Genomic DNA, 16,489 nt, shown 5'->3' on the forward strand with positions numbered 1-16,489 from the left:
AGATGCTTACAATAAGCGGACATGGCAACACTGATTTTTTTCAATGACAACATTTCACACCATCGTAGAAGAGGAGGGAGTATTTATTTCTTACAGTACTTACATACAGATTGGTCAGATTCAGAAACCGTTGTCCATCACAGACAGAACATTGTCAGGCTGTTGACATTGAGAATAAAGACAGGGCATATTCCAGGGGTCTTTTTTTGTTTGTTTTTACAGTATTTACAACCTTTCTTGCCAGATATATACATCACCATAAGAACATATATTTTTTCCAGTGTAAAAACATATTTTGAACGTAATTAACAAAATACAATACACTATATACCATAATTCGTAAAAACATCATTGTAATACAGTAACAGCACTGCTTATAAAATCTGCCCCCTATACAAAAAACGAACAAGCACTAATTCATTGCCTGTTTTCAGCTGTACATGTCGTTATGAAATAGCTGGACTTATAACATCCTCTACAAAATGAAAGGGTGGTTCCAGGGGGTCCCCTTTTATCCATTTATACATTGGCTATTCAAAAATAGCAGATCTACAAGCTAACAGCGCGTACATCTGCTATATTTTGAACACATTTGAAAATCTAAACTTTTTCAGATTGGGGTCCGCGGCCAAATGCATATACATTTTGGGGGTCCTTGACGTGTAAAACTTTGAGAACCACTACTTTAGTTAGTAGTACTCATTACCCTATTCTCATCATCATAAAATATTTCTAAACTATTCAGCAAAGAACACAGGATATTAACATTTCCCCCCAAAAATGGATATACATAATTTGTAAGGAAACTGTCATTGCAGTGGAATTGGATGAGCACAGTATTTAATCTGCCAGCTCCATGCTGGGGGGAGGAGCTACTGAGCTGGGAGGAGCTTACTGATTGCCACGTTTCTTCTGCATAGCCTTCATCAGTTCTGACATCATGTCCCCTCCTCCTCCTCCTCCCCCTCCTCCTCCCCCTCCCCCTCCCCCTCCCAGTGTCGTAGTCCTCTTGGGCGGAGCGGGCGGCATCTTCCTCGAACCGCCGCCGCCCGGTCTGGCGGCGGGCGTCGGTCGGCCGGTAGGTGGAGCCGCCGCAGCAGCGACGAAAGGAGGCGGCGGGGGAGGGGGAGGCAGGGCGTCGTCCCCCAGGGGGGGCGGAGGCGGGGGCAAGAAGCCCGGGTCGGGCGGCGGAGGGGGCAGAGACTGGTCGACACCCCCGAAACCTCCTGAACTTGACTTCATGGGCGGCGGCGGAGGAGGGAAGGAGGAGCTCTTGGATGGGGGCGGGGCCGGCGGGAAGGAGGAGTTCTTGGCTGGGGGCGGGGCCGGAGGGAAGGAGGAGTTCTTGGACGGGGGCGGGGCCGGAGGGAAGGAGGAGTTCTTGGACGGGGGCGGGGCCGGAGGGAAGGAGGAGTTCTTGGACGGGGGCGGGGCCGGAGGGAAGGAGGAGTTCTTGGACGGGGGCGGGGCCGGAGGGAAGGAGGAGTTCTTGGATGGGGGCGGGGCCGGAGGGAAGGAGGCGTTCTTGGACGGGAGCGGGGGCGGCGGGAAGGAGTTCCTCACGGGCGAGGGTGGGGGCGGAGGGAAGGAGTTCATGGACGAGGGCGGGGGAGGGGGCGGCAGCGAACCACCAAAGCCGCCGCCTCCGCCGGGAGCAGCTCGAGGAGGCGGAGGGAGGAAGTCGGGCGGGGAGTCCGGGGTGTCGTCGTTGAGGGGCGGGGGAGGGGGCGGCGGCGGTAAGCTGTCCACCGGGGGCGGCGGCATAGGGAAGTTGTTTTGTTGCCGAGCGGCGGAGGCCGGTGACGGTGAGGTGCGCTTGGCGGACAAGGGAGGCGGTGGAGGGGGCATGGCGGGGTCCGGAGGAGGCGGGGGGAGGGCCCCGCTGGGAGGTGGAGGAGGTGCAGGAGGTGGAGGTGATATATCACCGGAGGCATCGCCCGAATCCTGAAATCACAAGGTTACTCAATATATAATTTGTCGCTGTCGGGCAGAAACCTCTTATCTCCATATTGTAAAGGTTTCATGACATGCTGGTTTTAACAAAACATTAAAAGTCTTTATCATCATTTATCAACGTGTATTAAAAGGTTTTAACTGAAAAATCCACTCCAGTGAGCCATGGCAGGTTTTTTTTCTCCATGTTCTTAAGCCTTTTCAGCTGCAATGAAAAATGTTTTAGCCTGCGGGTGCCGCTGTTGAGGGATTTTGCCTGTGAATCATTGCCTCTGCCTCTGATTTGATGTCATGAAACCTTTAACGTCTTGTGTTTTTTCCCCGTAAATTAACGGCCCTTCTTGATCATACAACAGCGTCACACAAAAAACATCAAAAGTAGCAGATCCACAAGCTCGAAACTTTCGATTTTGTCGATCTGCTACTTTTGCTATTTTTGTATTCGAATCCTGAAAAGTTACAGTTTTGGACATGAGGTTTCCACCCCGACAGAGACGATGGGTTGATAGTATTTACTTGTTTTCTATACTGTAGGTTTATATAGATTGATATTGTTCTCTGCATTCATGTTACAGTATGTAATTTCCAGCTATCTTTTTTAGTCATCTCTAATATAATAGAGAGTGACTGGTGGTTTACCTTGGAGACGGGTCCTGGTTGGATCTTGGGAGCGTGCCCGTTAGCTTTCTGGCTTTCTGATTTGGCTAGGAGAGAAAAGAGAGACCGCACACAATCAAAAGTTAGCTTGGACCACATCAGTTAACCCATTTAAGACCGGGAAAGCATCTATCATTTTAGATTTGAACCACTTTAACCATTATCTTATACTTTGGCTATTCAAAAATAGCAGATAATACAAGCTCATAGCGTACAAGCTCATAGCTCATAGCTCATATTAGTGCGGCACCGAGTGCCGCACTAATATGAGCTTGTAGACTTATATTTTTTGGTGAAAGGTTTTTTAAAGTGAACATTTTTAGCTCAAATCTTTGCTTCCTGGGGATTCTACAAATGTCTTCTAAATCCTAACAGTTTAAAAAACTAAAACAAAAAATGATGTTGCTATAATATATCAGTGGTTCTCAAACTTTTTCTTCTCAAGGACCACCCAAAATTATATGTATTTGGCCGCGGACCCCCTAGATCTCAAAATATTCTGTTCCAGGGACCCCAGAAGCAAAGATTTGAGTTAAAAATGTATATATATTCAAAGATTTGCACACATTTTCACGATTTTTTCCCTCCAAAATAGCAGATCTACAAGCTCATAGTGAGGCACTGTGCCGCACTATGAGCTTGTAGATCTGCTATTTTGGAATAGCTAAAAATCTAAAATGACACATATATATGCGTTCCCGGATGGAATGAGTTAAGAAGCTGTCTGTCTGTCGCTGGGTTTCGTCATCAGTGAAGCACGAACAACAGATGTTGCGTTTCGTGCTACTACGGTACCTTTGATGGTGGGTGAGGTTGTCGACACATCAGTGCTGCGATTGGTCCATGCAGCGTTGACGACCGCAGCCTTCTTCTGGGCAGCTTTATAGTTTTCATACATAGCCACCCCGTACTTTAAAATCAAGAAAGAATCAAAAAGGCAGAGAGAGCATTGTTAGATGTTATTTAAGACCGAGTTGTATTTTCTTGTTTTTTTGTGGAGTGTCTGTATTTCAATTCAGAGCTAAGAGATCCGTGGATTGACATTTTAAAATCAAATGAGAAATGGTACCAAAGTATACCACAGGTTTGGTACTATTCAGGTTTTGAATACATCGTAAGACAATTTCAAAGTAGTAATTCTATGTGAGATGAAATCCCTCTGGGTTCATTGCAGTATTGACCAATGAATTACAGGTAAAAAAAAAAAAAAACTTTCTGCAGGGATACAGAATTTACAATTTAGGCATTTAGCAGACACTCTTAAAGGAGTAGTTCACCCCCAAAATGACTTGTTTTCTATCAATTACACACCCCATGAAGCTCTGAATTCATGGAGTTGTTTTAGTTTTTGTCGCATTCCTAAGCCAATAATTTGATAACCAGCAGAAAGATGCTATTGTATCCAGTAGGATACTCAAAGGAGTCTCTTTCGGCTTAGGAATGTGACAAAAACAAAAAAGATATCCATGAATTCAAGGCTTCATTGGGTGTGTAATTGATAGAAAATAAGTGTTTTTTTCGGTGAACTACTAATCCAGAGCGATTTACAGTAAGCACGGTAAACACAAGGTAATACATCAAATGCATACAGACAGTGTAATATGTACATTGAAACTATACAAACTATAGGATGCCAGGTCAACTAATTGAACCTGGCATCTGTCTAAATAACAAGCTAAATTACGTTGTAACCTTTGCATAAGACTGCATGATCGTCAAGGCTAGGGCATACACAGCATCTTGAGACAAGATGATTAATTTATTGCATTCAGTTCAGTGTTAGCACTGCTTGCTGGTCCCGTGTCACCTTGGCTATCCGTATCCCAGTCATCCAGTGACTCAAGGTCCTCTTGTCATCACAGCACAGGTATTTGATGTACTGAGACTCCTTCTGGATCTGGGGATGCTGTTTGACACAAAATACACAAAACATAGCATGCATTATTTAACCCATTAAGACCGGGAACGCATCTGTGTCATTTTAGACTTTTTTGGGCTATTCTAAAATAGCAGATATACAAGCTCATAGCACGGCACCGAGTACCGCGCTATGAGCTTATAGACTCTTCAGTCCTCTGGTTTCTGCCTTTGGGCGACGGTGCTTTATGCGCACAAATAGTTTTTGGACCATGGAAATAACATCCATGTATTGTATTCTAAAACTGAAAATGTTTCCCCCTTTAAGCGTCAAGCTCAGCGGTTATACTTTAGAGCAGGGGTCATCAATATGTCCGTACACAGACAAATGTGGCAATTGTTTTATTTTATTTTTAAAAAAACATAATGTTCTTGTTTTGATCGAGGATCCAATTACTGTATGTCAAGTCTCCAGGTTTTCTTCAGAATATGTATGACACTTATTTACTAAGACACTATGGCACATTATGAGTCCAACTGTCCAACTAGTACTAGTGGTTCTCAAATGGTGTATTTGCAAGGACCCCCTTAACTCTGAGAGTGTACAAATGGTCCATTTGGTTCCATTTGTACACTCTCAGAGTTACAGACCTGTAATGGTCATTCAGGGCTATCTCTTTGTGTTACTGGTAATATTGTTGTCCACTAATTTTGTACGTCAGTGGCAAAAAAAATATTTTGACAAAAATGTCCACCACAAGCCAGCATGGCGATGACCCCTGCTTTAGAGTTGAATGGCATGATTTCATATCCGTTCATAATGGGAATAATGGTACAGAGAACCTCTCAGGTTGTTCCTTTAATAACGATTTGCTGTGTTCTGACTCTGGTTCTTTTAACTTTGCTTTTAGCAACCCAACAAATGAACGGGTGGTAAATGTACTTTCTACAATGTGTGATTTTTTTTTCAGTAGGCTACAGCTGCTGCCAACGTTTTACACCGATAGGTTCTTGTTCTCAAAGTTCTTTACGACTCTCGTCTTGAAAGGGCGTTATAAGAGACCTCGTCAAAGTCTATTAAAGGACGACTTCACCCATTTTCAACCTATCTTCATATAATAGGTCCTCACTAATGCTCATGATAAAATTATAAAAAATGTTCTACTTGGTCTGTGTCTCATAGCAACCCGTCTACCAGTGACATCATCGTTAGGCAGGATTTTTTCCCCAAAAAATATTACAATTTTTTGATTCAGATTTTTATTAAGGCGAGAACAATGGGATCTATTATTGCATTGCAACTTTCCAGGAATACAAAGCCTGCAGTTTCTATTATCTTGGATTCCCCATCGATGATGTCACTGGTAGACAGGTTTCTTACAGCCCTCCTCTGAGACACAGACTGATTAGATTTTTTTTTTACCATTATATCATGAGCATTAGTGAGGACCTATTATATGAAGATTGAATTGAAAATGGGTGAAGTTGTCCTTTACGGCTTCCAAAATGTCCGCTCTGACAGCGTGAGGTCATCTTCCTCCCCGCGCCGAGACAGCACCTTGCAGACCTCGCTCCTTCAACGCCTTGCCTGCCTGCCTGGCCTCGAGGAGGAGGGCTCTGTCTTTCAGTAGAAGGTAATTCAGTTTCCTTGCCCCCCCCCCCCCCCCCCTCTCTCTAAGCTCCTTTGGCTTTGATCCTCAACACCTCCTAGACTAATACATGGTATATACTGTATCTGCTGATCCTAGCGTTTCCTTGGCGAGAGATAGCAGCAGAGAAAAGAGTGGAGAAAAAAAAAAGAAATAGTTTCAGACTAACCACCACTACCATCTTTCCAATTCTTGTCTACTTTCTATTTCATATCGGTCAGCATCTCTCAAGCCTTTAGAGGAAACGGTGAGGATCTTAACCCATTAAGACCTGGAACGCATCTGTGTCACTGCTAAAAAACATTATATTTTATTATATTTTACACTTTGGGCTATTCAAAAATAGCAGATATACAAGCTCATAGCGTGGCACCGAGTGCCGCGCTATGAGCTTGTAGGTCTGCTATTTTTGAAAAATCGTGACAATGTGTGCAAATCTTTTAATACTGTATATCTTTTTAAAGCGAACAGTTTAACTCAAATCTTTGCTTCTGGGGGGTCCCTGGAACAAGATGGGGATTCGCGACCAAACACGTATCATTTTGGGGGTCCTTGACATGGAAAAAGTTTGAGCACCACTGATATAGAAACGTACGTTTTTTTTTTCTCCAGTATACTGTTGGGAATTAGAAGACATTTGTAGAAATGGCTTCAGGTCTTATGGGTTGATAAAAAGTCAGCCGGGAGGGGTGGGGGGGGGGGGGGCACAACACGTCTTATAACACCCAGTGGTCACATCTTTAATACTATGGTGATGAATGTGCAAGTATTTGGGATTTTAATTAAAGACGAGATTAAAAGTTTTTTTTGCAACAGTCACATTCCTTTCTCTCGTTTCTCTGTTCTGTTGATCCAGATAAATTGGTCATCTTTCACTTCCTCAACTAGAATAAAGCCGTGGCTAGTTCTCATTTCCAGTGAAACAAAGCAGCCGTTTGGTGCCAACCATGATGCAAGGGTGGTGGAACTTTACCCCAAAAAAGGTGGATCATACGCAGTTGTGGACAAAGTACACATCACACCACCATTACTTGAGTCAAAGTGCATCTATGCTGGTCAACTACTTCACTACAAGTTAAAGTTGCTCCTTAAAAAAAATTAAGTAAGCCTTAATTGCAGAACCGAGGAGGGTGGTCAGAAGGGCCTGAATGTCCCCACACTATCGGGGGGACACTATTGCGATCGACTCTAGCACCCCACCGTTTCCCATTGTGTTTCGCACAATGGGAAAGGCGCAATCGTCGTTGTATTGACTGCATGCTTGCCTCTCACCGCAATGACCGTTGCCTCTCACTGCAAGAATCAAATGCTGTTTTGATAGACTGACTGACCAGACCATCAGATTATACTGCAGCGCAATATATGGGGGAAAAAATATGTTCCCCCGTCGGTTAAAGTGAGAGCCGAGAGCGCACGCACAAAGCACATCAAAGTGCACCGTGGCATGTGGGATCATGGATCCGATTCCTCATTAATCGAGGTGAAAACATGCAATTTAATGTCATCGTAAATGTCTCTTATTGTAGGCTGTTACAACAGCATGGAAGTAGGCTGTAGCTGCCATCTCGCCTATACTGTGGCAGAACGGCATTTTTTTTATGTCGGCTCCACTCGGATTGGGTTCGTCATTTTGAACCTGTGAAGACCTCTATGTGAAGTGTTGCAATGCTGAATTGGAACGTGGTTGCACTCTATTTTAATGACGTGACGCACACGTCGCTTAACACCTACACTACAGGTCAAGTGAGGCGAAATGAGGTGGTGACTGGCGAGAACTCTGTAGCCAATGATCGCATCTTATAAAAGAAAAAGACAACGGCTGACTTCAAAGCTATACCTAAAAGTAACAAGTAACCACAGTCAAAGGTACAATATTTGTCTTTGAGTTTCCAAAAAACAAATACTCCACCAAAGTACAGTACAAAATGATACTCGAAAAAATATGTAATTTCTAAATTATTTAAAAAAATAGCCATCTATTAGATCTGCTATTTTCAAAGATACAAACAAAACAATTTTATTTTGCCTATTGTTGGAGCCAAAATGCCTTTATATTTATTTTGTTTGTTCTATGTAAATGAATGATGTGGCCTTGGTGATAATGACACTGACGCCATCTTAAATCACAGTGGGTGGCCCTAATATCTCTACCTCATGGTGCAGAGGTGTGGCATTGTTAGTCACCATGGCAACCACCACAGGGGGTGGTTCCTCATTTATACCTGGTGTGGTGGGTGATTGTGGCCAGGTGCGCAATGGGGAAAAGCCACCACACAGTTTTTGACCGTGTTTCAATGTGCTGTGCAGGTCAGCATTCAATGCTTCTGTCTGAGTATATTGTGTATCTATGATTTATGGTCAATAAATCGATTGACATATCCAAAATGATATAACAGCTCTGGACACTGAATTTTATGCACACGACTAAACTCAACCCAGTTGCCCCTGCAGTAGGCTTAAAGGTAAAGATCTACACCTATAATGATCTAATCTAAACCCATTAAGACCTGAAGCCGATTCTACATGTCTCCTAAATCCCAACAGAATTCTGAAAAAAGTATGTTTCTATATCAGTGGTTCTCAAACTTTTTCATGTCAAGGACCCCCAAAATTGTATGTATTTGGCCGCGGACCCCCATCTCAAAATATGTTGTACCAGGGACCCCAAGAAGTAAAGATTTAAGTTAAAAATGTCCGCTTTAAAAATATATATATATTCAAAGATTTGCACACATTTTCAAGATTTTTCAAAAATAGCAGATCTACAAGCTCATAGCGCGGCGCTCGGTGCCGCGCTATGAGGTTGTATATCTGCTATTTTTGAATAGCCCAAAGTGTAAAATACTTTTTAGATCAAATCTAAAAAATGACACAGATGCGTTCCAGGTCTTAATGGGTTGAAATAATAACCGAAAATAGGCGATCTATAAGCTCTCAATGCGTCCAGAGCTTGTAGATGAGCTATTTTCTCTGTGCAACATGCTTCCATAGAGCAGTGGCTCTCAAAGTGGGGTCCCATGGGTCAAGGGGTCCTTGAGGGAATTCCGAGGGGTCCCCAGCTAAATGATAGATAGTCTTAGGGACCAAAAAAAAACTGTTCTTCTTTATAAAATAAGTGCTATTGTAATCTGTGTTCGATTATGTCATAAGCGGAAGCACTTTTAAGGTTAGCTTCTCTGTTTATCAGTTATGCATAATGTAGTTATATTAACTCACCTTCAAAACAAAGCAGAAGTCTGTGGGGGCCTTGTATTTGCTCTTGAATTCTTTTCCGTAGTAGACGTTCACGTTGTCAAATTGTACAAAGCAGACGAGGTCACGAGAGGTCTGTGTGGGGGGGGGGGGGGGGGGGGGGGGCAAATTTATGTTACAGGTCAACTTTCAGTGTTTCAAAAACACACTTGACCTCAAGCAGGAGACTTACTGCTAAGTTAACATACTACTTATTTGAAGTAAAGATATAGAGGCCGACAGACAGGCTGTAGACATTGCAGCCCTTGTTGCTTCTAAGTGAATTGATATTGTAAATCAACAGTGTGTGCACTATAACGGCATGATGTACAATATGATGGGAATCTTTCACAGTAAGAGTTAAAGATATCACACTGAGTGTACTGAAGGCAGTCAGCAGGGTACAAAACCTTACTGCACCACAAGGCAATATTCACAATATTCACAATGCTCACAACGCGTCGCTTTGCGACGCGTTGTGAGCATCATTGGAGTTTGTGAGTTTCAAAAACTGTGAGTTTCATTGGATTTTATTGGATCAAATCGACAGGAAGTGGAAAACACACAGCCTAGGAAACAGGTGAATACATTTGAAAACTTGTGAAATAATACTTTTGGTACTTTAAAGTGATAGTTCACCCAAAAAAATACTTTTTTTTCTATGGATTAGTCACCCCATGGAGACTTGAATTCATGGATATTTTTATTTTTTTTGTCGCATTCCTAAGCCTATAATGTGATAACCAGCGGATCGGTAGGCAGCACAAAGGAGACTCTTTGTGTCTCCTACCGGAACCGCTGCAGGTCATCAAATTATTGGCTTAGCAATGCGACAAAAACAAACAATATCCATGAATTCAAGTCTCCATGGGGTGACTAATCCATCAAATAAAAGTCATTTTGGGGGTGAACTATCCCTTTAAGTATATTTTGATACCAATACTTTTGTACTTTTAAGTAAAAAAAAAAATCTTGTACCAGACTATTTCTACAATAGGGTATTGATACTTTTACTAAAGCAACAAAATGTGAGTACCTCTTCCACCACTGTTATACCACAGTATAGACTACACAGATAAACCCTTCCAGACCCTCTCATCCAGGTTGACACACAGAGGGACAGAAGTGATTATTTGAGGGAGAATTCCTCCTCACTATGTTGGTTTCTAAAGGGTCAGCGTGCGGTCAAGTAGCAGCTCCACTGAATGTGTATTGAACAAACAAGGGCATGGTGTGTGTTGACACTAGCCAAAGACTCAGGGCAAGGGGTCTTCAACATGGGGGTCCGGGACTCCTAGGGGGTCCTCAAGAGTTACTACAGGGGGTTCGGGACTCCTAGGGGGTCCTCAGAGTTACTATAGGGTTGGGATATTTTTTTTACATCAACCACTTGAACCCTAGCATCCCTATTCTGAGGGGAACATTAGCCGATAAATAGCAGATCTACAAGCTTGTAGATCTGCTATTTTCAGCAAAGTGTTTTGGCATAGAGAAGAAAAAAATATTTTTGTTCCGGGATTTTTCAAACGCGCTATGAGCTTGTAGATCTGCTTGTAGAAGTATAAAATATGTTAAAATTATTTTGATGCCATTAACTAGTTTTGCTGGGGACCCCTGATACCCCCCCAAGGACCCCTGGGGGTCTTCGGACCCCACTTTAAGAACCAATGATCACTGATGATCATTGATGACAGTGCTGTCAAACAAGTCTATGACGCTATCTATGAAAAAGTTTAATCTGCAACACAATTTTATACAATATATAGTGGGCTGGGGGGGTCCCTGCTTCATCTCTCTCAGCTAAGGGGTCCTTGGGGTTAAAAAACATTGAAGACCCCTGTGACCTAAAGGGCATTGACTGTTTGGATGAACTTCTGTCTGGGTTTTTTTTTTTTTTTGCCACAGATGCCCTTCTTTGACCTGTGACTGTGCTGACCTTGCTCTTCCCCTTGGGTACGTAATAAATCCCAGACGCTCTCAGCAGGAACAGCCGCTGTTTCCACGACTTCTTGCCGTCCTCCTTGACGTAGAGCGCCCCCTCCAGGTCTGGCACGATGATGGACGTCCCGCAGAAGTTCTCCTGTGAGGAGAATTATGGTATGTTTGTGTTTTTTTGTTTGTTTTTTTCGTTTTACAAGCTTCATGCACTCATTTAGCCACAAACCATCTCAACATCTAACTGTGAACATAAACACAAATAACTTGCAACTACTATAGGCTTCTAACCAGCTCAGTGGCTTTGTAGTTAGTGTTCGCCCTGAAACTAGGAGGTCGGGGTTCGATCTCCGGCCGGGTCATACCAAAGACTATAAAAATAGGACCCAATGCCTCTGCTTGGCACTCTGCATCAAGGGCTGTACATCAAGCTGCCTCACGCTACAGAAACAGGAGATAGGCCCCTGCCAGTGTTGATTTGGTCTACTAAAACTATGACGAAAAATGTCTGTCAACTACCTTTTTTTTTACCTTTACGAACACTAAATAAATACTATACTGTGATCAACACATAAAAAGTAGACTAAATGTTTGGGAGGGACTAGTGGAGAAAAGATCCAGTAGAACTAAGACACTAAGTCATCATGGGTGCGCACGGGTGTCACAGACCGAAAATAGTTGATCTACAAGCTCACAGCGTGTCACAGCGTGACGCGTTGTGAGCTTGTAGATTAGCTGTTTTCGGCATGCAGCAAGTGTAGTAATACAGTGTGTGTGTGTGTGCGTGTGTTTTACCTCTATTAGCAACTGCTTGTCTCTTTCTTTCATCTCTGGTACAGTTTTCGAATCCTTATTCCACAGATAGAAGTTCTGCAGCGAGAAAAGGGAAAAAACAAAAAGATGATGTCTTTGCACCGATGCCAACGTTAACATGAAATATCCACCGACACTAATGAGCGTCCTAATGTGTTCAGATGACTTTAGACTTGATATCGTGCGGGGGTCTTTGTTTGGACTGTGGTGAGAGACGGCTCTATAGGGGGGATTGTGTTTTGATAGCTTTTGTCTCAAGTTGGAGTGGTAAATGGTAGTATGGACTAAAGTTCACAGTCCCCACGACTGATTTCAGTCATTAGGATCTTATAGAACCCAGCATGTCTTCTATAGACCAGTGGTTCTCAAACCTTTTCATGTCAAGGACCCCCAGATTGACACGTATTATCCCGCGAAACCCTGTTTGAAAAGATATGCTATGGACCCCCATAAGAGGAGATTTTTACGGCTCTAGCAGTGAATCTCGACCATTTTCATTTCAAGAACCCCCAGTTTGACATGCATTAGGGCTACGGACCCCCATTTAATGGCATTTCTATCTCTGGGACCCCAATGTATATTGTAAAATCAATGTTGATTTAACTCTGAGAGTGTACAAATGGAACCAAATGGACCCATTAGGGTCCAGAGTTACAGACCCATAAGGGTCCATTTGGTTCCTAAGACTATCTGTCATTTAGCTGGGGACCCCTTGGAACTCCCTCAAGGACCCCTGGGGGTCCCCGAACCCCATTTTGAGAACCACTGTTCTATGGAAGCATGTTGCACAGCGAAAAATAGCTTATCTACAAACTCTCGACGCATTGAGAGCCTGTAGATCGGCTATTTTCGGTTATTATTTTAAGATTAGAGTATTTTGAAGTGTATGATCAGATAGGGCATTCATTTACGAAAAAACACAAAGTTAGAATATGGAGATAAGAGGATTCTGCCCGACAGCAACAATATATTGCAGTGGTTTTCAACCTTTTTTCGCGTCAAGGACCCCCAAATTGACACACATTAGCCCACAGACCCCCTTTTGAAAAGATATGCCAGGGACTCAACCATTTTGATTTCTTGGGGGGCCTAATCTACACTGTATCATCATCATTAGTGTTCATGTAACTCTGAGAGTTACACTCTCAGAGTTACAGACACATAAGGGTCAATTTGGTTCCTACAGTAACTATTAATTTGGCTAGGGACCCCCTGGAACAACCTCAAGAAAAACCCGGACCACTGGTTGAGAACCACTGATATATAGCAACAACTAAAATGACACAGAGGCGTTCCCAGCTTGAAAGGTATAAACAATAGGTGCAACGGGTCTAAATGGGTTCATTTGCTACAGTTTATGGCAGTGGTTCTCAAAGTGGGGTCCGGGGACCCCCAGGGGTCGTTGAGGGGGTCCCAGGGGGTCCCCAGCAAAAGTAGTTCTAGTTAATGTCCCTAACAATCATTTTAAACACTTTATCCATTTATATGTTGGCTATTCAAAAACAGCAGATCTACAAGCTTGTATATCTGCTATTTTTGAACATTTTTGAAAAATCGGTCCCTGGTGGACGTGAGGTTAACGGGTGGCGTTACCTGAGGGCTTTTGAAGACGGCATATTTGTCTTCTCTCTCCTGAAAGCAGACTTTGTTTTCACTGTCTCTGGTCCACGCTGAGAGGTGCTCCACCAGGATCTCGTGGTCCTCGAACCCCCGTTCTGCAGCCAGAGAGAAAAGCAAACACAGAAAATCTATTATTTCTATCAGCCATAAAAAATAACTCCCCTCAAGACAGTCAAATAATGATATCAAGACTCTGGCTTGGGGAGATGAAACACAAAAAAAGACTCCAGTTTACTTGTTCAACATACGTTTTCATTAGAATGTGGTTGTCCAATCACACTAAAGTCCACAGTACTAATGTTATTATTATATATTAAGGAGTATAAAGAATGTTTAACCCATTGAGACCGGGAACGCATCTGTGTCATTTTCTGAAAATAGAAAAAATAGCAGATATACAAGCTCATAGCACGGCAAAATCGTGGAAAATGTGTGCAAATCTTTGAATATTTGTTTTGAAGTGAACATTTTTAACTCCGATCTGTGCTTCTGGGGGTCCCTGGAACAACATATTTTGAGATGGGGGTCCACGGCCAAATATATATCATGTTGGAGGTCCTTGACATGGAAAAGTTGGAGCACCACTGATATAGCAACATACTGTTAAGATTTAGAAAACATTTTTAGATATGTATTTGGCCCGCGGACCCCCATCTCAAAATGTTTTGTTCCAGGGACCCCCAGAAGCGAATATTTGAGTCACAAATCGCTTTTAAAAAGTATGTATTGAAAGATGTGCACACAATTTAATTTCAAAAATAGCAGATCTACAAGCTCATAGCGCGGCACTCGGTGCCACGCTATGAGCTTGTATATCTGCTATTTTTCAAAAGCCAAAGAAATCTAAAAATAACATTATTTCCCGGTCTAAATGGCTTAAATTGATCTCTATTCCCAGCATCATAATAGTGGTTTAACCAAAACCTGAACCCAGCTCTCACCCCCACCCCCTCTTTCTGTCCATTTAGTTTTGCACTATTCTTAAAACAAACGCTTTTTACAGTGACCGCGCCAGCTGGTCTGGAGGTATTTAATTCACCCAGAGCTCGGTTTTAAAATACACTTCACGGCCACAGTAACACAATTGTCCATTTTAAATGGAGCCCCATGCAGACCGAAGGCCAAATTTAGACAGAGTTCAATAAAACGCCACCCTGCTTTGCTGGAATGACTTTATATGGCATTAAAACATGAAAACACATTAAAGGGCACTCTCTCACTTCCCCCTTCCCGCTGTGCCCGCCCGCCCACACACACACGCACACACACACACACACACACACACACACACACACACACACACACACACACACACACACACACACACACACACATGTGATGGAAGAAGTACTTAAAGTAGAAGTATTAATACCCTATTATAGAAATAGTTTGTTACAAGTACAAGTTCGGTATATAAAATTTACTCGAGTAAAAGTACAAAAGTATTGGCATCAAAATGTACTTAAAGTACCAAAAGTAAGAGTACTCATTATGCAGAAGGTCCCATTTCACAAGTTTTCAATTGTATAACATGTATAAAAAAATGTAATGAAAATAGCAGATCTACAAGCTCACAACGCGTCGCAAAGTGAAGCGTTGTGAGCTTGTAGATAGGCTATTTTGAAAATGCCAAAGTATAGGTCTGAAGTGGTTTTGTAATAATAATCAAAATCTACAAAGTAACTAGTAACTAAAGTTTTCCAATAATATTAGTGGAGTAAAAAGTACAATATTTTACTCTGAGATACAGTGGGGTAGAAGTTAAATGATTGAAAATCGGAAGTACTCCAGTAAAGTAAAAAATACCTCAAAATTGTACTTAAATACAGTACTTGGAGTAAATGTACTTAGTTACTTTACACCACTGCCACACACTTAGTACTAGATGCTGGCACAGATCTGCCATTATTAGGTGCCTCGCTGCTTCACAATTGCAGGTTGGCCCCGATGGAGCCATAGGTAGACATTAAATAAATTGCTCCCAGGGATTCCAGCCTACGGTTTGACTATTACAACCATTAAATGGATGGTTGTGCCTGCAGCCTCACAGTCAGTGACTTGTTAAGAGTAAAAGCTCTTTGAAGTGCACTAACCACACGGTTATGGTGAGCACGTGGCTCTGTCCTCCAGCCGTGCACACACATGCACTTAAACACGGCAACAAATGCACAACAGGTCATTGCTGTGTTCATTGCTTGGCATGCTGGTACAGTGCTGTGTGGTGGAGTTTCACTGGGCATGACTATTAAAGAAACATTAAATGGCTGTTTCAAGGATTTCATTTATTCATGTTTTTACTGGATGTTAATATTCAAAGCTAATAGCTGTAGCCTGTAGTTGTTACAATTAGGGTTCTAGTACGGTAACCGGAAGACTCACCCCAAAACACGCTCGGCCAAAAAAAGATTGCGGACCAGCGGTTTTTGTATTCTTGTATTTGTTTTACGGAGGAAGGTTAGAAATAAGTTTAAGCTTAGCCATAGCTTTACTGAGGTTACGTTTAGGAATAAGGTTAAGTTTAGGCAGAGTTTACTGAGGTTACTTTTAGGAATAAGGTTAAGTTTAGGCAGAGTTTACTGAGGTTACTTATTTTTAGGAATAAGGTTAAGTTTAGGCAGAGTTTACTGAGGTTACTTTTAGGAATAAGGTTAAGTCTAGGCAGAGTTTACTGAGGTTACTTTTAGGAATAAGGTTAAGTCTAGGCATAGTTTACTGAGGTTATTAGGAATAAGGTTACGTTTAGGCAGAGTTTACTGAGGTTACTTTTAGGAATA

The 16,489-nt window shown here is 42.5% G+C and overlaps 1 protein-coding gene across 1 annotated transcript in view; it reads right to left on the reverse strand.

Moving 5' to 3' along the window:
* Positions 1 to 752: 752 nt before the first annotated feature.
* Positions 753 to 16,489, reverse strand: part of apbb1ip (amyloid beta (A4) precursor protein-binding, family B, member 1 interacting protein) — a 50,181-nt gene continuing 34,444 nt past the window's right edge. The window contains exons 7-14 of the mRNA XM_084049051.1: positions 13,689 to 13,810; positions 12,078 to 12,152; positions 11,284 to 11,427; positions 9,333 to 9,443; positions 4,418 to 4,516; positions 3,406 to 3,520; positions 2,593 to 2,657; positions 753 to 1,944 (exon numbers count right to left, since the gene is read on the reverse strand). Of these exons, the coding sequence (XP_083905177.1) occupies positions 892 to 1,944; positions 2,593 to 2,657; positions 3,406 to 3,520; positions 4,418 to 4,516; positions 9,333 to 9,443; positions 11,284 to 11,427; positions 12,078 to 12,152; positions 13,689 to 13,810 (1,784 nt within the window). The 3' untranslated portion in view covers positions 753 to 891. The remainder of the gene's footprint in view (positions 1,945 to 2,592; positions 2,658 to 3,405; positions 3,521 to 4,417; positions 4,517 to 9,332; positions 9,444 to 11,283; positions 11,428 to 12,077; positions 12,153 to 13,688; positions 13,811 to 16,489) is intronic.

The sequence above is a fragment of the Gymnoscopelus microlampas genome, assembly GCF_963454915.1.
Source record: "Gymnoscopelus microlampas genome assembly, chromosome: 22".
NCBI classification, from domain to species: Eukaryota; Metazoa; Chordata; class Actinopteri; order Myctophiformes; family Myctophidae; genus Gymnoscopelus; species Gymnoscopelus microlampas.